At 48.6% G+C, this 20,658-nt stretch overlaps 2 protein-coding genes across 3 annotated transcripts in view; one reads left to right on the top strand and one right to left on the bottom strand.

Moving 5' to 3' along the window:
• The window catches only part of PI4KA (phosphatidylinositol 4-kinase alpha), a 114,719-nt gene that overhangs the window by 52,445 nt on the left and 41,616 nt on the right, over positions 1-20,658 (top strand). For both annotated transcript variants that reach the window (XM_045535137.1, XM_045535138.1), the window contains exons 20-22: positions 17,894-18,002; positions 18,337-18,473; positions 18,623-18,756. In XM_045535137.1, the coding sequence (XP_045391093.1) occupies positions 17,894-18,002; positions 18,337-18,473; positions 18,623-18,756 (380 nt within the window). The remainder of the gene's footprint in view (positions 1-17,893; positions 18,003-18,336; positions 18,474-18,622; positions 18,757-20,658) is intronic.
• Positions 1,066-12,443, bottom strand: SERPIND1 (serpin family D member 1). The gene is made up of 5 exons (XM_045535139.1): positions 12,399-12,443; positions 7,940-8,844; positions 4,419-4,692; positions 2,576-2,720; positions 1,066-1,862 (listed from the first exon to the last, which is right to left on the bottom strand). The coding sequence occupies exons 2-5, from the start codon at positions 8,826-8,828 to the stop codon at positions 1,671-1,673; spliced, it is 1,500 nt and encodes a 499-aa protein (XP_045391095.1). The 5' UTR covers positions 8,829-8,844; positions 12,399-12,443; the 3' UTR covers positions 1,066-1,670.

Raw genomic sequence — 20,658 nt, 5'->3', positions numbered from 1 at the left:
GTGAGCTATGATCACATCGCTGCGTTCCAGAGACTCTGTCTCAAAAAAAAAGCAGAAAGAATTGAAGCGAGGAGTGGGTCATCATCAGTATCGGGTTTCACCCAGATGCCAAGAGGGTATGACAGGGAGATTTGGCCTTAACCCTGTAGTGTCCACCCCCAGCAAAGTGCTGGAGGCAGGCTGCGGCGCAGAAAGTCAGGAAGGGAGTGGGTAAAGTGGGTTAGCAGGGAAAAGCAGGCTTCCTGGGATGCCTGTCTCGGTGTGGATCGGGCAGATCCCTTCCCTTCTGTGAGCTGTAACTGCTTCTGCAGTTGTAAAAAGGAGGTGACAACAGTGCCAGCCTCCTAGGGTTGGTGTGAGAGCTCAGTGGGATAACCCACAGGCCTGCCCACTCAGGGCAGTGGTGTCCCTGTCAGGACTCCCCTTTTGCTGCTCCCATTACTGGTATTGGTCTCATGGGGTCAGAAGCCTTATGTGACAAGACTCCCTGTGTGACCCTGCACTTGGACCCCAGCCCACCACGTACTGTAGCAGCACCTCTTGGCCAGTTGTCTTCCTCCCCTGCTGGCCTCTGGGGGTTACAGTTAGACAATGGCATGCACACACTTGTGACTGCTGTTCCTGCGGCTGTTGATTGTCCCCCTCACTGAAGGAGTGCCAGCACTCTTGCATTCTGAGCAGCCTCTTTGAATTCCGCTTGTCTTACCCAGGTAGTGAAGGATCCAGAAACATTTCCTCAGATGTCATCTGCTCTGTCAAAGCAGACCCACTGCTGGCCCAGGTCTGCGGGATGGAGCTGAGGCGCACGCCTGGGTAAAGAGGGTGGAAGTCCCTGGGCTTGTGTGCCACTTCGAGCACCGCAGTTCAGGGGGGCCATGCAGACCCTCCCCAGGACTCAGCAGCACACACGTCCTGTCCTGAGAGCCTGCCCTGCTATGGCACATCAGGGGCCATGTGGCACTAGAGTGACTGTCTGTCAGCCTTTATCATTCCTGGAGATGTCAGCTCTTTTGAATTTACCTTTATTAGTTATTTGAGCCTTAAAAAATGGAATTATAACAGATACACATTAAAAGTAGCTATGTTTATTTATCTTTAGGGAGGAAGACATGACTGTGTGTACACACTGTCCTCCAGATAACAGTGGGATGACAGATGGCATTTGACATGGATTTGGAAGGTCAGGCCTTGAGAGAATTAAACGCTAACATTAGCCCAGGCCACCCCTCATATGTCTAGAGGTCGCTTCTCCCCTGAGCATCAGGAAGGGTGCTAGTTATGCACCCTCCTTGGGAGAGGTGAGGAATTAGTCATGTGACTCATTTCTGTGTTAGTGTTCAGATGAGGGGCCTGGTTGAGAAAGGCTCTGAGTAATAGAGCCAGGTTTGCTGTGAGGAGGCGGGAGGGGTGACGTCTGCCTGTTGCTGAGACCCTCTAGTTAACAGCTGGCGTGCTACAGTTACATTAACTTTTCTACAAACTTACAGCATCAGTTACTGTGCAGAATTGATTCCAATGAGCTTCTCAGTCATTTGTAAGTTCCTTCTCTCATATGGGCCCCGAGTTCAGATTGGTAGCATAAACCACGGAAGTCGTGATGTTCTCATTGTTAGAATGGGAACAGAATGACAGAGTGCCCCCAAAACACTCGGACACCCAGACCTCCACCTCTAAGACCTGCTGGGGTTGGCCACTCTCCCCATGAAGAGCAGGCAGCTGGTGCGGTGCTCGTAGACGAGGAACAGAAAGGGGCGGTCGACAGTGAAACGGACTTGGGTGGACAGCGGCATGAACCCAACCGTGGTCACAGCGGCAGCTTGGGTGCCCTCCTCGTTCACTGTGATGGTGCCTTGGTGTTTGAACTGTTTGGAAAGGAAAGTTATCAGAGTCCATAGGTTGGCACACAGAGGGATAGGGCGTCTAGCGCAGTCTCCTCTCAGTCAGGAAAAGGGTCCAAAGACCACATCTGGGGCAGAAATCACATCTGGCCAGAATTATCCTTGAAAATAGCTTTCATCGCCTGTCAGGTGCACCAGTTGTGCTTAAAGGCTGTGTGGTATAACTCTAGGGTTCTGTTCCCTCTTGGCAGTGGCCATGGTCTGAGGGCCTAGGGGACCAGGATAGCTGCCGCAGCCCCAGCGCTTCCTGCCCAGGGGTGCACCTCCATGGGAAAGGGTGGCCTGGGTCTGCTGCACCTTTTGACCCAGTGTTCTGTCTTTTTTGCTGAGTGTCTATTGTTGATTTGTTAACTTAAATGTGTGTGTAGTACAGTTCCTCTGTTATTTTAATGAGTCTTTCATGATTTGGCTGGGAGTTGATTTCGTAGACTGGAGCATGTATCTCCCCTCTCTCTGGTGTCAGCAGGAGTGGGTCTCACTCCAAGGCCACTCCCTGTGGACCCTGCCCGCTTAAGCGCCTGCCAGATGCAGTACTCCCCTGGCCAGACCCAGGAGAGCATATGCAGCACCCCCAACCCAGGAGGTCAGATTGGAAGGTGGGAAGGACAGGTGGAGGCAGGGGCTGTGCTAAGGGAGACCCCGGGATGGATGCAGGGGGAAGACTCAGGAGCAGTTACCAGGTCTATGGTGATCCTTTCATCTGAGATGCCTGCCATGTTGCTGTTTTTGTCAAACAGTGCTGTGATCCCCATTGACTTCAGGGACTCCACCAGGTTGTAGTTCTTCTCCAGCTTGAACTTTGGCAGAAGCACCTCTCGAGTTCTAGTTGGAGAAGGAAAGAAAGTCCAGTTTTACTGAACCGCAAGTTACAAAAAAATCATGTTTTTTCCTTTAAAGATCCACAGCCTAGCCCCCCGGGTTGCATTTGCCACAGAAGTGACACAGCACTTACTAAAGTTTATCTCCCAGGACTGTCTGCTGAGGATTTTGGAAAGCCCATCCCATTGTAGTTCTGGTTACTGAAAACTGAGGCATTTTTATTGTCGAGTGGTCTTTTCCTCAACACTGTGATTCATTTTCTGTTTTCAAGGTTAGCAGCAGAACTTTTAGTGGTTCATGGTTTGAGAAAGTATCTGAAATAATTCCCATGTTCATTCCTGATTTCAGGCATTTCTTGTTTTGTTAATTAAGGAGTTGAATATCTGGTCAGTGAACTTAGTAAAGGAATCTGTCGTATCTGTACCAGACAGCACTAAACATCCTCAGGCTTTGCCTTGACGCATTCAGTCCCAAACCAGTGGGCAGTAACAGTAGTGCCATGGGCCAGTCTGGCACTTTGGGGGTAAAGATGTAAGACCCAGTCCTTCCTCCCGAGCACTTCCTTTCCCGTTGGGAAGCAGAGACTCACACGTGTGACAGGGTGAAGATGGAAAGATGGTGCACTGACGTCTGAGTGACTACAGCAGACCTGACTGCTGGAGGAGGAGGCATTTGTGTGGCCTAGAAGGATGCCCGAGACTTGAAAGGCAGGGTGGGGCCCCGCATGAGCAAAAGCTTGCAGGGGGCTCTGAGTGGGGCTTGCTGGAGAGATCTGCAGGCCAAGCCGAGGAGCTGGTAAGAAGAGGGGTTGGAGATGGTGTCTGCTCAGATGGGCTAAGGAGTGGAACGGGCAGGCTGGCTAGGCCTCCCTGGGGTTAAGGTGGAGGTCACGGGCAGGGAGGCTCAGAAGGAGGCAGCTACAGAAGGAACATTGTTAAGGAAAAATCCATAGGCGTGACGACTGGCTACCTGGGCAGATAACCTTCCTCTAGGAGCCTTCTTCTCTCTTTCAGTTTTGTTGCATTTGTGCTCTTGTCCTATAAGGAGGCCCAAAGCAGATTCGCTTTTTCATTATGGGCCTAACCCATATCCAATAAAGTAGAAATAAAATGTCTTCATTCTTTCTGCCATAATCCAAAAATAATTTTGGTAAATATTTAAAACTTGCAGTTTTAACTAGGGAGTAATGAATAATAATAGTGGAAAATTATGAATGATGAATCCTCAGTGGGCCGAGGACCTTGAAATTCCCTGGGTAGGGCAGGGAAGAGCCAGCCTTTATTGGATGCCTCCCAGGGTCCAGGCACTGGGAGGCTCAGTGTTGCTTATTCTATTAATTTCTCACAGCAACTCTGGCGAATAATGGAATTATCCCCATTACAGGTATAATGAAGCCGGCACCCAGAGCCACAGAGCAAGTACATAACAGAGTGGGCATCGTTGCCAAGCTGACTCTAAGTCACCTGCCCCTAACTTCTAAAACTGCCCTATGGACAGCAGATGTGTCCTTCACAAATGTTCTCCAGTCATCTCTCAGCAAGCAAGTAATTTGGGCTGAATTAACAGAGAGTGACCTTGTATGGCAGTTCTTGGGTAGTTATGCATACTTTTCGCTTTCTCTTAAAATGACCAGAGTTCCAATATTCCTGGACATCCCCAGCCTCCAGGAGACCAGAATGACAAACACAGACCCTGAAGTACCTGTTTGTCATGCTTTTTTGCCATCTCTCCACCACCTGGGGCGTCAGCTGGGCTTCGAGGGTCTTCATCCCAGACAGCTTATGTGGGACCACGATGAGCATGCTGATGCCCCCCACGTACTCCAGCTGGAGGATGTCACAGTCAAGCTCCTGGTCATTTGCTGCAAGGAAGTTCCCTTTGGTCTGCATCATGGGAACCTTGACCACCGCTCGCTCGTTCAGCCGGAAGTTGTGGTTGTGTGTCATCTCCACAGGGAATTTATTCACCCAGGATCCTGTAACGTCAGCAGGGACAGGCTGTTGTTAGATGTTCCTTCGGGGTCGTGGTCCTCACCCTCCAAGGTGCATCTGAATCCCTTGGAGGACTCATCCAACAGCCCGCAGGGCCCACCCCACTGTCTCTGACTCAGAGTCTGGCTTGGGCTGAGAATTTGCATTTCTAATGAGAGGTTAACAAGAGAGGTTAAGTGGACTGGAGTGGACTCTGGTCTGACACTAACGAGTTGTTTGACCCTGACAAGACACCTAACTTGCCTGGGACTCTGCTTCTTCATCTGTCAAAGGAGAAGAAGCTTTGAGCTCTTTTCAGCTGTTTTGATGGCCTTCGTCTCTCACGCCGTGATTCTTAGGGACCAGCAAGACACACGGGTGCTGTGGTGTCGCCCTCAGGATCTTTGCTGTGGGTTGTGCTCAGCACTGTATATCCAGGAATAAGTCTGTGTCTATTTTATCTCTAAGATGCCAGTAACTGGTAACGATGGGTGCCCAGCAGTTGAGAACTGGCTGTGTGCTGGGCATTCTTCTGAGCACCTTTCCCGTGTTATCTCAGTTCTGCTCCTAGCAACATGTGATGTGTGTGCTTTTTGTTATCCCCATTTTACAGATAAAGAAACAGAGGCACAAAGAAGTGAAGTAACGTGTTCCAAGTTTCCAGCTGGTGGATAGAGCAGCTGGGATGAGTAGAGCAAGAGGTGTCTTGGGAGGAGGTTTAAATCTCAGGCAGCTCCCGCCTGCCTGGGAGCGTGGCTCGACTCCCTTCTCCCTGAGTCTGCCTTGCCCAGGGCTTCTCAACCACAGCACCGTTAACATTTGGGCCGGATAATTCTCTCTGGTGGGGGACTTCCCTGGGCATTGTAGGGCGTTTAGTAACACCCCTGGCCTCTCTTCACCCCATACCAGTGGTACTCCCCGCCCCCGGCCCCTAACCACAAGTGTCTTCAGACCTTTGCCCTGGGGGGCAAGCGTGCCCCATTGGGAATCACTGCTCTGCCCAGTTCTGATGGAGCCGTCACATGTCTCCTGGGATTCTTTCCTTCTTCCTCCTGAAGTTCAGCCTCTATTTTTATTGTGCTTTACAAAATGATGGTAATGTTCAAAATTGAAATCAGGCCAGGCGCTGTGGCTCACGCATGTAATCCTAGCACTCTCAGAGGCCGAGGCGGGAGGATCGCTTGATGCCAGGGGTTTGAGATCAGCCTGAGCAAGAGTGAGACCCTGTCTCTACAAAAAATAGAAAAGTTAGCCAGACATGGTGGTGCGTGCCTGTAGCCCCAGCTACTCGGAAGGCTGAGGCAGGAGGATCGCTTGAGCCCAGGAGTTTGAGGTTGCTGTGAGCTATGATGATGGCACTGCACTGTACCTGGGTGACAGGGCGAGATCCAGTCTCAAAAAAAAAAATTGAAATCAAATTAGTAATGGAGATTTGGGAGCTAGAAATTGAAATTACACTTCTAAACAAACCTCTCCTTTGAGTATTGGTGAAGGACTGGGTGCTTCTAGCATTCGATCCCTTCTGATTCCCAGCATTAAATTAAGTGACGGGAAGGAAGCACATGTTTGTCCCTTTCACACTGCAGTGTGACTCGGGTTGCTGTGTTCAGGAGATGGTAAACTGGCCGTGCCTAGCTGTTTCTCCACCCTCATGCTGCAGGGATGGCTTGCTGTGTTTCTTTATCTGCCTGCCCCTGCACACCCAGCCAGGGCTAATGCAGAGGCTTTTGGGTGTACCTGGGGGTACTGACAGACTGCCAGGACTGAGGGCTTCCAAAATGTTGCCACACTAAGTGCTGTGTCACTGTCTCTTGCAGTTTTCCCCACAGCCCTGTTGGACTAGGTGTTCTCTCCGAGATTAAGATAAGGAAACTGAGTCACAGAGACGTTGAATGACTTGTCTGAGGTCACACAAATGAGAAGTGGTGAAGCCATGACTCAGACTCCTGTTTGTTCAATTCCAAAACTCGTAGTTACAACCAGTAATGAAAGGATATGTGTATGTTCATCATATATATATCGTGTCTGTGTGTGTGTCTGTCACAGCCTGTTAGAACTCAACCTTCGATTCCCATGAGAACCCAGCCTTATACCTGGCTTTGGGGTGGAAGTGCGGGGGTCAAACCTCAGCACTCCAGGCCATGCCTACAGGCTTGGCCTCTTCAGTCCCCCTGGCCCGTCCGGCAGAATACCTGCCTTGTGGAGTGGCAGGGGTCTTAGCTGAGGCACAGAGTAGGTGTACTGACAAGGGAGGGAAGTGCTCTGGCCACCCTTCCCCAAGCAGAAGCCAGAAGAGGGCCTCTGACCGTCGCATCCTTGGGCTGCTGTAAAACTGTGCTGAGGCTAACAGGAGGTGGGGGCCTCCCAGGCCTCAGGGACTGGCCCTCACTGGTAGCTGACAGCCCTTGGTGGCAAAGAGAAGTGGTTGTGTGTTGTGGCAGTTAGCGCTAAAGCTGAACCGTTCCTCGTGCCTGCACCTTAGCACATTCAGAGACTGAAGTAGGGGTTTCTTCTGCAGGTCCCAGTGAAGGCGTTTGTAAAGAAAGGTCTGGATTTTATAAATCCATGCTCACTTATTTCCAGACTTCCAGGGCTCCTCTGTGTTTGTGAGGGGCAGGGAGGTAGCCTCCTTAAAAAGTGCCCTGGTGCCTCGCCCAGAAGAAATAGTGGTGTGTGTCCCCACGCCCACCTGCCTGTGAGTGCAAAAGTACCCTGGAAACAGTTATAGGCATTAGTGTCGGTGCTCAAGCTGAGTAGTTCTCAGATGCATTTCTTCAGCCTCTTGGCCATATTCCTGATTATTAATAATTGGGAAAGGAAATGAAAAAACTCAAAGCCACGCTGGCTAAATATTAAAAAGGTTTTTGCATTATTCCTTCCAATTTAACAAATGGCTAGTGATGGCTGGCCTGGGTCCAGCATTGACTCTGCCCCTTACTAGCTGTGTATGCCCTTGGAGCATGTTTTCACTTCTCTGTGCCTTGGCGGCTTCGTCTATAAAATAGGGACACTTAAAATTGATGACCTCACACAGTTGTGGTGAAGATTCAGTGAGCATAAAGTGCAGGGTTAGGGCTCAGTGAGTGCCGGTTGCTACTGCCACCTCAGCATGGCCTTCCCTGTCCGTGAGTCCACCTGTGTCTTGTTCTCTTGGATAAATTACAACTACAATACAGGTCTTGGCATTCAGCACACCCATGTACTAAGAGCATGTTGCGAGTTTGCTGTGAGACACAAAAGGCTATTTCTTACCTTTGAAGTAGATGCAATTTAGAATCATCATCTGGGTAACGGGGTCTATATTCTCCAGAGCATCTTTTATGAGGCCCTTGGTGAGCTTCAGGATGTGGTTGTTGGTTTTGGATATGAAGGCAGGATCTGAGAAGTCAGCTGCCTGGGCCTCTGCGAAGTAGTACTCCTTTACTTTAGTTCTGAAGTCATCCAGGATTGGAAACTGCTTCTGGACGTAAAGGTCATTGACTGACCGCAGCGTATACCCAAAGTTCCTCCTGAAGAGGCGATGAGTCAGCTTGCGGAAGAGATTGTGGATGGTCATGATCTCATACTTGGTGCTGGCGTTAACAAAGTCCTTAAAATGCAAAATCGAGTGCACTTGTTCATGGGTCTCTCCCTGCAGGCCCAGGGAGATCATGCCCATCGCGGTAGAAATGCCAACAGGCGCCATGAAGATGTTATCAAATGTGTTGGCCTGGTCCTTCAGCGCTCGGTAAAGGTTGAAAGCGAACTTGGCATTTAAGATGTTAAGGCGCTGGATCCGGCTCTTGCCCTGGAAAAGCTGGAGGATGTTGCCAGCACTCGCTTCTGAGTCTGTCGGGGAAACTGGCAGGCTGTCGATGATGTCGATGTAGTCGTCGTCTTCGCCGAGTATCTTGTCCAGGTCCAGATAGTCATCGTCCTCCTCCCCCTCAGGAATCCAGTCATTGGTGACCGTGTTTTCCTTGTGGAAGTCAGCTGGGAGAAGGGGCGTGCTCAGGTTTTTGTTATTTAACTGCTCCCGCTGGGGATCCACGGACTTAGCAGTTTCTCTTCCCTTCTCGAGCTGGCCCAGTGGACCTTTGTGGCCCCCACACACAGATGTTATGATGAGGGAAACCAGAAGCGGGTGGAACAGGTGTTTCATTTTGGCAGAGCTAAAGCTGGGAGGGGAAATAGACAACACAGTGAGAGGCGGCCTGGCAGGCCCCACCTCCCTGCAGCGTCCACATGGCAAGTTTCCTGTGGCTTTGACCCAGGAAGGTGCCCTCGCAGCACAGTTCTTAACTGTTTTAGGATTATGGACTTTAAGTGCATCTGATGAAGATAAACGTACACCTAACATTTTGTGTGGGCTTAATAAACCTCTCTGACGGATCTGTGAGCCCCTAGATGAGAATCCCTTCTTCAGGGGTCCCGGGGGAGTTTCTTTTTAAGTTATTCACTGAACCTTGTCTCCTACCTCCAGACAGCGTATTGGGCACTGGAGTTGCAAGGGTCTCCCCGCAGAGCCAGGGGGCACAGGCCAGTCAGGGAACAGACGTGTGATAGAGTGAGGGCTCTCAAAATAATGTTGCCAGGGCATGTGGAGGTGCAGAAAGGGCTATGGGCCCACCTTGTGTGGTAGGAGTGCGATACCCTGAGAGTTGGGGGAAGTGTCTTGAAGAGGTGCCTTGAGTGGACACCTGGGGCTGGTGACGGGAGTGCAGGGCTGGAAGGGAACGTCCAGTGGGGGAACTCAGCCCTGCCTGCGCAAGCCGTGCTACTGCACCTTTGCCATGGAAGTACTGTTGAAAAATGTACATGGTGAGCAAGAGCAAGACCCCGTCTCTACTAAAAAAACAGAAAGAAATTATCTGGCCAACTAAAAATATATAGAGAAAAATTAGCCCGGCATGGTGGGGCATGCCTATAGTCCCAGCTGCTTGGGAGGCTGAGGCAGGAGGATTACTTGAGCCCAGGAGTTTGAGGTTGTTGTGAGCTAGGCTGATGCCACAGCACTCACTCTAGCCCAGGCAACAGAGCAAGACTCTGTCTCAAAAAAAAAAAAGAGAGAGAAAAATGTACATGGGCCAGGCTGTCTGAAAACAGATATGCTAAAGATAATTTGATATTTGTGTGATCATTTGGGGATGTTTAATTTCCATAAGATTTGGAACTTGTTTGATGCCCCCTCAGGGCCTAGTGAGATGTGGCTAGTGGCAGCCCCAGAAGCTGTCAGGTTGTATGATTTGCTGCAGGTGTGCTCTTTTCTCCTTTGTATCTGTTAGGCAGTGGCTCCTCCTTCTATCAATAGGAACTAAATCTTTCCTAGTTACTGCTTCTAACATGGAGTTAGAAACAATCGCACCAGGCGGATAAGGTCTGCAGGAGGGATGTCAGATAGCTCTTACTCAAGGCCTGAGGGGCACTCCCTTTATTTAAGTAAACAAGCTAAGTTTTTAACACATAGACCTTGTGGTAAGCCTGTCTTTATCTATCCTGCCTCGTCTTTTTCCAAGGAGGATTTGACTTGGCTCGTCAAATCCATTTTGGCCATCCAATGGCTTTGTCTTTCTCTTATTGATTATTAACTTTCCAGTTATTAACTGCGTACTGCATGTATGAGCTATTATTTGATGCTTCTGTTTCACCAGAACAGTGGCCGCAGGTGTTTATAATGCTGACCCAGGCATCTAGTACATGATCTCATCACCCCAGAAAGAAGAACAGTGTTTTGTTGAGTTTGACAATGTGTTTATGACTGTTTCCTGTTAGATATTTGAGGGCCAGAATATCTGCTACCAGGCTAGGCCAGATGAGGGTGACTGGCTCCTGGTGAGCAAATATTTGAACGTGGTAGGCTTGAAGATGGGGCAGAGTGTTTGGATACCCCACTTGAAATGCCCTCGGTTTTGCTGATGCTGATAATGGCAATGAGTATGGATGGAGCCTCTGTCGGGTGCCAGGCACTGTAGAAGGCACTTTGCGTAACTTAGCTTCATCCTTCCAGCATTTTACATATCAGGAGACTGAGCCCCCCTCATCACTGTCGCTAATGAGGGGCAGTGGCTAGGTTCAAACCAAGTTGAATGAGCCTCCCAGCCCCCCATTATTTGCCTGGGAGCACCAGGACACTCCCATACTGCCTGGGCTTGGGAAGTAGCTTCCTAGCTAGACTCCCTGCTGCCAGCCTGCCTGCTGGGACCTTCGCCTACAGTACTGTTAAAATAATCAGCTGGAACATTGTTTCAGTCACAACTGAAAGACTTTTGAATGCACATTTTGGAGAGGGAAAGACTCGTAATTTCTGACTTTGAAGAAGTCTGTTAACTTTTCTGACCCTCCATCTCAGCACCCGGCAGAGGCTGCAGTACCACACGGAGTCTGCCAGTGGAAAGACTAATGTGTGTGGCTGCAAATAGAACTGGGCCTAGATTCCAAATAGAGTCAGGCATGGGTGTCAATGGCAATACACTTTAAAAAGTTGGAAGAAAGTGGCAACTTGCTCATTGCATGGCTACACTTAAAAGTGTCCTTCTTTCTCAGGTAAAAATAAGGTTAAAGAACAAAACAAAACCCAGCTCGAATAAATAAACGTTCAGGAAGACGAATCTGAGGCCAGATAGGGAGGCAGGGTGAAGGCATTCGTGTTTTTATCCTGGTATTGAGAAAGAATTTTTGGTAGCCTCTTACACTGTGTTCCTACATTACATGATGAAAAGCCAAAAGCAGTTTTTACCAGAGGAAAGAGAAAATATATTTATTTTCTGTGGATTGAAATTATGAATCTAAAAGGTAAATCTTCTATTGTTTTTCTATTTAGTATAATGAAAATTATATGAGACATTTTAAAACTATCACTAGGTTATGATTAAATCCAGATTACTATCTTTGAAGAGAAGCAGTATTTTTTTAAAGATAAATCATTCAGTTCAAGGAAGAGCACAGGCTTGTTTAAATTATTTTTAAAATTATAACAAAAGGTAAATCATTCAAAAGTTTGTTTTCTCTAGGAACTTCATACGGCATTTTTTTGCTAATTGCACAGAGCCAGGTTGGCCTTCTCAGTTGTGCCTCGGAGCATAACGTCATCTTCAGGCCCAAACAGAGCGGGCAGAATGGGAGAGAAGGGACTGCCTGAAGTTTGGAAAAGTGTATATTTTGAAATAACTTCAAACTTACAGAAAATTGAAGGAATAGTGTAGTAAAACAACTCCTGTATACCCTTAACCCAGATTCACCAGGTGTTTATATTTTAGAACATTTTGCTTTATCATTTTCTCTCTCTCCATATATGTGTATGTGTATATATATACATGTATGTGTATATATGTATGTACACACACAGACACGCACATACACATTATTTTTTTTCTCGACCGTTTGAGAACAGGTCTCTTATATCATGTCCCTAACCTTTAATATTTCAAGGAAAAATGCCTAAGAGCAAAGATCTTCTCATAATCACAGGGCAGTTATCCAATTTGAATAATTTAACATAGGTATAATACTTCTGTCTGTTCCACAGTTCTGTTCCAATTTTGTCAATCTTCCCAGTAATGTAACTAACAGAATTTTACAATAGGCAGGGTGAAAAATAAAAATATTTTTCTACTTCTAAGAGTATAAAAAGCTTCTGAATTTGAGGTTCAATAGAGAAGTGAACCAGTTGCCCATCTCTAAGCACCATAAATAAGAATTTATAATCAACAGAAATATTAGAAACCAAACTTACCTCTGTGCTTCTGAGAAGTGGTGTTGCGGAGATGAAATCAGCCAAGGTCACTAGTGGAGTTTTGATGTGAACTTTGGTGCTGGGCTGTCGTTGCGGATTTTCCAAAGTAAATATGTCCCAATACAAACATCAGGCAATTAGCTTGGTCAGCACAAACCCCCTCAACTGTGTCTTTGATCACTGCTGAGTGACTTGCAGCTCCTCAGCTCCAGTACTTGTATAGCTGATGTTTTAAATGCATGGCGGTCACTGTGTCAACGTGCTGTGCTGACGTGCACGCACAGCCTTGGTGCAGGAGCCACGCTTGCTGAAGTCGCTGCATAACCGAGGCTCTCTTGAGGGTTCTGGGGGTCAGGTTCATCGGGGTGGCTCCAGTGTTCCTCTAAAAGTAGAGGCCACACATCTGTCTCCAACTGTCATCTCCTTCTGGGATGATTTGCAGCGTGTGACCTCGTCCTGGTCTGCAGGGCTGACCTGGCTGGTTTGGCTGCTAGGCAGGTGTCCCTGTCCTCCCATGAGCTTTTTCCTCAGTGAAAAGTGCAGGGGGAAGAATGAGATTAGAGGCTTGTGGAATAAGGAGATCATGGCATGGACCGTTCTTCAGTCAAGGGTCGCTGTGTTTGTTGCCAGAACGTGCAGCCCAGCTCCCCCATTCCCTGTAGGACAGATGGGGTATTACTGAGCAGTGCTTCCCACACTCAACCACCTAGGCAGTCATGGAGATCTGTGGGGCTATGACAATTTTCTTTTAAATTTGTATTTTTAATTTAGTGATCTAAAAAGTTATTATAAGAATATTTTGGATTGTCTGGAAGACAGGCTTATCACAGAGCACTGCTCTCTTATGATTTTGGTGCCTGAGAGTATGTTTGGGAGTGTCGGCCCCCAGAGCCCATCTGAAGGGAGAATCTGCAGGAGTGCCAGAGGCTTGGGGGGGGCGCCTCTATGCATCTCTCTTGGAGAAAGTATGGTGTGTAAAGGGTCATTGTCTTCAGGACAGGGACTGTGGTCGAGTTTGAGTCGGGTGGTAGCTTTGGTCAGAGCTGTTTTCTCAGAGCCTTCATCTGCTCAACACCGAGTCTTCAGTGTGGCGCCACCGTGGCTTACAGAGGCCGTTCCCTGCGTCTGGGCTCCTCCTCGGGGCCTGCTGAGCCCCACGAGATCTGCTCCTGGCCAGCTGTCTCGTTCTCTGTCTTGCTGTCACACATGCTCAGCCTGGCCCTTGGCAAAGCCTTGGCACTTGCTGTTCTTCCTGCTTGAGGCACCTTCCTCCAGACCAGCATGTGGCCACTGCTCTCGCCGTTGCCGTTGGCTCCAGTGGGGCCGCACTGGCCACCCTGGCCTAAATCGCACCTCCCACCTCTGGCTCTCGGTGTTCTCCCCTTTGAGATGAGGGTGGTGATCACATCTACTGTGTAAAGGTTGTTGTGAAAAGTAAATGAGATGATGTATTCATGGGAAGCACATGGAGTGGTGCCGGGCACGTGGAAGATGCTCGGGAAACGCAAGCCCTCACCACGCACAGTGCACATACTCATTCACAGAAGCGGTCTGGGAGGAGACCCAGCATTTATTTTATACTCTCTAAACTTCTTTTTTAGAATTTTTTCAATGAGTATATATTACTTTTGGTTTTGTTTGTTTATTTGTTTGAGAAAGGGTCTCACTCTGTCACCCAGGCTAGAGTGTAGTGGTATCATCATAGCTCACTGCAACCTCAAACTCCTAGACTCAAGGGATCCTCTTGCCTCAGCCTCCCAAGTAGCTGGGACTACAGGCGCGCACCACTACACCCAGCTAATTTTTTTTTGTTTTGGTAGAGATAGGGTCTTGCTATTGCCCGGGCTGGTCTCGAACTCCTGGCCTCAAGTGATCTTCCTGCCTCGGGCTCCCAAAGTTCTAGGATTACTGGCATGAGCCACCACACCCAGCCTACTTTTGTTATTTTTTTAAAGCTAGTATCCAGTGATATTTCCTGCACATCCAGATTTCTGCTCATGTGAGCCACTATTGAAAAAACTGGATTTCAACACTTGACACTTTGACATTTTTCAATGTGTTCCGCATTTAAAGGTAACAGATTGTGTGTGGTTTCAGCCCCCACTGCAAAGCGGTACCTCCTGTCACACATACTACTTTGTTTTCGTTCCAGTTTCAAGGCTTGGCTCATGGTTAGAAATTTTTTCAACTTTTTAATATGAAATTCTAAGAATATACAGAGAAATTAGAAGAATTGAATAGTGAACATCTGTATACCAAGCCCCTAGAAAGAACAGTGAGTATTTTGCAATATCTGCATAATTACACATGAGGGGGCTATTGCCTGGGGTATTTGGAAGGGAGAGGACATGGAGACAGTTCAGCCCTGAGCGCTGGGGCGTGTGTCTCTTCAGTGGAAGGGCCTCTGCCCCATGCTGCACTACCACATGCCTGCAAAAAAATCACAGTCCAGTCAGATGTCCTGTGCAAGTCAGATTTCAGAAGCGACTTCAAAAATGTCTTTTAGAGCTGCTTTTTTGTAAATCCAGTCAGGGTTCACACGTTGCATTTGGCTGTCATATCTCTTTGGACTCTTTTATCTATTTAGTCTTCCTACTTTTCACCTGACCTCAATTTTTTTAAGAGTGAGCAGGTCTGTTGTCTTATAGCCTTTGCCCTTCCTGTCTTAGGGGGCTAGACAAGACCCTTCATCATCTTAGAGCCCTTCTTCAGAATGTCCCGGCTCCTTTCTGTCTCTCTTGAAGCACAAGAATAGTTCCCTGCACAGGTCCCAAGCAGTCATGGCTGTGTCATGTCTTTATCTCAGGATACATCAAAGTTCTTCCAGGGCCTTTCTGTTGCCACCCTGGTCTTCCCTCTCTGGGGACTAGGGCAGTCCAAGCTGAGATGGTGGCCGATGGGCCAGGAGAAGTCCAAGAGCTGGGAGAACCCCCAGTGCCACTTTCCTTAGGAGGGAGCCAAGAAGTTCACAGGTCAGGAGCAGGATCCCAAACCAAAGATGGGATTGAGTCACCTTCTCTTTCCTGTGTCAAAACCAGTTTGGGCTTCCCAGCCACTTGGATTCTCTGACCCCGCTGAGAGCAAAGCATTCTAGAAGCCTGACCTTTTCTATACCCACCAAAGGCAAGTTCTCTTTATAAGATACCAGAACCTCTTAATCACATAGACTTTGAATTCTATGGTCTGGAAACCCCATCGTGCCTCCACTATCACTTGGGACCTCATCCTGAGCAGGCCTGTCACCTCAAAGGTAGTCGCACAGCTGGTTATTCTTAAAACTGCCCTCTTTGGCCACGAGCCATACTGGAAGCCCCTATCAACTGTCCTTTTGTGACCAGTGTCCTGTGTGGCTCTGGGCTTCCTGCCCTGTGACAATTTCATCTGCTGCTACCCTCCCGACAGCCCTCCCCAGTGCCCACCTCCTCAGCCTTTCCAGAGTCTACCCTGCACCCCCAGGTCTAGGCTGACTCTCCCCAAGGACACAGCATCCTGCTGACTCTCGGAGGGAAGTCGAGCCTCCTCCCACCCGGGTTGCCGAGCCCTGAATTGGTACCTGCAACCTCCCTTTGATTGTAGAAGGAAAACTTGTTCATGGAAGAGCTCCAGGAAATACAGACAGCATTAAAGAAGAGAGGCTGGGCACAGTGGCTCACGCCTATAATCCTAGCACTTTGGGGCTGAGGTAGAGGATTGCTTGAGGCCAAGGAGTTCAAGACCAGCCTGAGCAACACAGTGAGACCCCATCTCTACAAAACATTTTTTTTTTTCATTAGCTGGGTGTGGTGGTGCACACCTGTAGTCCCAGGTTCTTGGGAGGCTGACACAGGAGGATCGCTTGAGCCCAGGCATTCAAGGGTGCAGTGAGTTAGGACTGCACCATTGTACTCCAGCCTGGGCGACAGAATGAGACCCTGTCTCTAAAATATAAAAAAAATAAAGCTGTGCACAGTGGCTCAAACCTGTAATCCCAGCATTTTGGGAGGCCAAGGCAGGAGGATCGCTTGAGCCCGGGAGTTCAAGACCAGCCTGAGCAACCTGTGAGACCCTGTCTCTACAAAAAAACAGAAAAATTAGCCAGGCTTAGTGGCACACGCCTGTAGTCCAAGCTACTCAAGAGGCTGAGGCAGGAGGATTGCTTGAGCCTAGGAGTTTGAGTTTGCAGTGAGCTATGATAACACCACTGCACTCTAGCCCATACAGCAGAGCAAGACCCTGTCTCAAATAATAATATAATAATAAAAATACAAAGAAGAAAAGAGAAATCCCTGGCAAGCCAGCCACTGACAAATAATCTCATTAGTGCATGGCTGGTTTTTCTGCCTTTGTTCTATGCATATATAATGTATTTAGATATATATTTTTTTAAAAATCTAATTATTTATACATTTGTATTTTCTTCACTTGACATATTGTGAGTTCTACCTATGTCACCAAATAGTCTTTGAAAATATTATTCTTAATATACTACTGCTTATTTAAATTCCTCTTTCGGGTAGACATTTAGTGTTTTTCTATTTATTTTGCTGCTGTAACAAATGTTACAACATTTGTGTGGGCCTAAATCAGCTTGGTTTTTTTGGATAGATTTCCTAGAGATGGGTTTTTGTGTGACTAGGTGTGGGGATATTGAGAATTTTTGATGCATATTACCAAATTGCTTTCTGGGGAATGTTGTGTGGTTTGTAGTTTACCAGCGGTGTGTGCGTGTGCCCTCCCCTTCGAGCCATGGGTGTCGGTGTGTGCGTGTGCCCTTCCCTTCAAGCCATGGGTGTCCTCTGTGCTGCCTCCGTGGCCTCACCAGGCCTGGCCGGGGCGTGGCACCCACAGGTGTCTGGGCTTGTCATGTCCTTGCTGCATGCTTGTCACCACTGTGTGGGGCGTGGCACCCACCGCGGCTCTCTGGGGATCAGCCTGTGCAGCTGGGCGTGAGCACGAATTTAACCATTCTGCATGACTGGCAAACTGCTCCCTGCTTCACACCAGGTGGGCCACCGTCTAGAGCATGGACACAGGGGCTTCAGCCCCTCACCTGCACCCAAGCAACTCTGCTTTACCTGTTTTACATATGGGGCTTCTGCCCAAGATTGCTGTTTGGAGAAGTGCTGCTGAAAAAGATTTGAAAGCCGTTTCTTCTGGCTGGCCCACAGGATTTCTCACCATCTCCCTGCCTCTCCAGTTGCATCCCTTCCTCTGAGCTGCAGCCCTCGTGTGTGGTTTGCCTTTCCCTACGCACTCCATGCCCTGTATGGTCCTGGGCCTCGGACTGGATGCACATTAGGTACTCAGTGAATGAATGAATGAATGAACTAATATTTATTGGCGAAATTTTTGAGATGCATCAGTCACTGCTCAGTAAGCCTTTTCCTACCCAGTCTGACTGGATGAGTCACTGAGAATGCTCTTGGAGAATGAATCTGTGGTGGATTTTATACCCACAGGTGTTAGGGTTTCATGAGCAAATAACCACCTTTCTCCCTCTCTCTTTGGCACATCAGCTCACCCGACGTTTGCCACCCATCAAAGAAGCTAAGCCTCGGTTACAAAAGCTCTTCCGGGACTTCTGGCTCTATTCCGTTCTCATGGGATTCGCCGTGGAGGGCTCAGGTAGGGGGAGCTTTCTCTCCCAGGGAAGACAGAGTGCAGAGTGAAAGCAAAGGTGAGGTTGGACTCAACCTAATTATGAATGTGAGCACAATCCAAATGAGTCCAAATGCAGCTGCTTCTTCCTACTAGTATTTGCAAATATTACCCTTCCCAGATGTGGTTTAGGCTAGGGGAAAAATCTGCCTAAGTTAAGTAACAGACTCATTTCTGTGCCCCATTTTTGGGATAATTGTCTCAAACAAAGGACCTTTGACTCTAGGAGTTGTCAGAGTCACCCCCACTGCAGTGCTTCTGGACTGAGGCAAGTGTCTCACTCACGTCCACTCTCTTGCAGGACTCTGGCCAGAAGAGTGGTACGAGGGGGTCTGTGAAATCGCCACCAAGTCTCCCCTGCTCACCTTCCCCAGCAAAGAGCCGCTGCGGTCTGTCCTCCAGTATAACTCAGCCATGAAAAATGACACAGTCACCCCCGTAAGGATTCTCATCTCGTTTTTGCTAAGCTCCCTGGGATGATTGGGGCGGATCCTTTCATTGTCCTTGCCAACGCATGTTGCTGGCTGCTGTGACCCGTTTTTCCTCGGGTGGTGTCCTCGAGCCCTCGATTGTTTCTTTCCTTCTAGGCTGAACTGAGCGATCTCCGCAGCACTATCATCAACCTGCTGGACCCCCCTCCTGAGGTGTCCGCCCTCATCAACAAGCTGGACTTCGCCATGTCTACCTATCTCCTGTCTGTGTACCGGCTGGAGTACATGAGGTACACAAGACTCCACCTCCACGCACATCCGCATTTGAGCACATTTTTTATTTTTGTTCCCTTCTAGGCATGGGACTCTTTTCAGTTCCTCCCAAGATGTACAGGTTTTCTAAAAAAGCAAACAAAAACACCGTCTGCTTTTCCTTGTGTGCCTTCCTTCATGAGCACCAAACAGCAAGTCTAAGAATACCTCCCAGTATCTAAACTCTGTTATCATCCCTGCTCTCCCACGGAACAGACTTCTGCCAGTCACAATCACTGTTACAAGCTCAGCCCTTGGCTGGACAGGGCCCCTCTGAGGAGCCAGCCTTTACTGAGCCTGGTGCTGAGACACTCACTGAGCTGGTTTCCAGAACCACAGTTGAGTATGAAGAGTGAATGCAACATGGAATGGGGCTGGCGCCCACAAAATCCTGTAGGTGGCCTGATGATGAGGGTTTGCCTGTGTCCACAGCAGTCCTACAGTCTGTCATTGTCATCGTGACGACTCAGCCGCTGACATGATTGAGTGCTCATGTGTGCCGGGACTATGCTGTGTTCCGTGCGTTGATGCACTCTCCAACACGCTGATGAGGTGGGCCCTGTTACGTGCACATTGTACAGATGAGGAAACCGAGACACTGAGCAGTTAGGCAGTTACCCAAGGTAGTGATCCCTGATGTGGATTGAAACCCAGTCTCCTAAGCACTGTGCTGTGCCGCCTCTCATGAGCAAGGGCTGGAAACAGCAGCCAGGGCACACACAGCCCAGCCTCCCGTGGCCGACCAGTGCGGTTCTACAGCCCCCTGCAGTGAGGCCCAGGCACCCTGGGGCTGCCACCAGACACACTAGCTACAAAACGATGATTCCCTGTCATCAGGAAAAGGTCAAGTTATACTTAGCTTATTTAAGTCACAGGAGGAGTGCAGGAAGTTATAGAATCATTTCCTTCCCAACTGACTTGAAAAGAAAGTGTTCTTAAAAGGAGGGATAGGCCGGGCACAGTGGCTAACGCCTGTAATCCTAGCACTCTGGGAGGCCGGGGCAGGAGGATCGCTTGAGGTCAGGAGTTCGAGACCAGCCTGAGCAAGAGTGAGACCTCATCTCTACTAAAAATAGAAAGAAATTAGTTGGACAGCTAAAAATATATATAGAAAAATTAGCCGGGCATGGTGGCGCATGCATCTAGTCCCGGCTACTTGGGAGGCTGAGGCAGGAGGATTGCTTGAGCCCAGGAATTTGAGGTTGCTGTGAGCTAGGCTGACGCCATGGCACTCTAGCCCAGGCAAGAAAGCAAGACTCTGTCTCAAAAAAAGAAAAAAAAAAAGGAGGGATATTTGAAAAACACTATTTTAACCTTTTTTTTTTTTTTTGGTGCCACCAGACCCTCTCATAAAAGAAATCATGCTTGAGGCTGGACATGGTAGCTCATGATGGTAATCCCAGCATTTTGGGAGGCCAAGGCTCAGGAGTTCGAGACTAGCCTGGGTAACATAGCAAGACCCCTGGTTCTACAGAAAATACAAAACTTAGCCAGGCATGATGGTGGCACCTGTAGTCCCAACTACTCGGGAGGCTGAGGCAGGAGGATCATTTGAGCTCAGGCGTTCAAGGCTGCAGTGAGCTATGATCCCACCACTGTCCGGCCTGAGCAACAGAGCAAGACCCTGCCAGGGGCAGCAGGGGAGGAAAAAAAATCGTACCTGAAAGTGTAATGTATAAAATAGATGAAGGCTGCTTTCGTTACAGGGAGCATGCCCCACCCTCCTGCTTAGTGGCCCCCTCCCTGCCTTCGGCAGCCTGAAGGCTCCACAAAAGAGCAAAAATGGAAACCAGTGACCCGTTCTCCCCAGAAGCCCATAAGGGAATTTTGACTTTCTGTTCTTTTTTCGTTGTAAATGGTTTTTAATTTTAATTTTTTTT

The sequence above is a fragment of the Lemur catta genome, chromosome 21, assembly GCF_020740605.2.
Source record: "Lemur catta isolate mLemCat1 chromosome 21, mLemCat1.pri, whole genome shotgun sequence".
In the NCBI taxonomy this organism is placed as follows: domain Eukaryota; kingdom Metazoa; phylum Chordata; class Mammalia; order Primates; family Lemuridae; genus Lemur; species Lemur catta.
This window is presented reverse-complemented; position numbering and strand designations above follow the sequence as displayed.

What these genes read in the sequence shown, in the direction of transcription:
- SERPIND1 (XM_045535139.1), bottom strand. Translation starts at nt 8,828, where the DNA reads ATGAAACACCTGTTCCACCCGCTTCTGGTTTCCCTCATCATAACATCT. An exon ending in CAAAAAAGCATGACAAACAG is followed by an intron (nt 2,721 to 4,418) that starts GTACTTCAGGGT and finishes TTCTCCAACTAG; the next exon opens with AACTCGAGAGGTGCTTCTGC. An exon ending in AAAGGATCACCATAGACCTG is followed by an intron (nt 1,863 to 2,575) that starts GTAACTGCTCCT and finishes CTTTCCAAACAG; the next exon opens with TTCAAACACCAAGGCACCAT.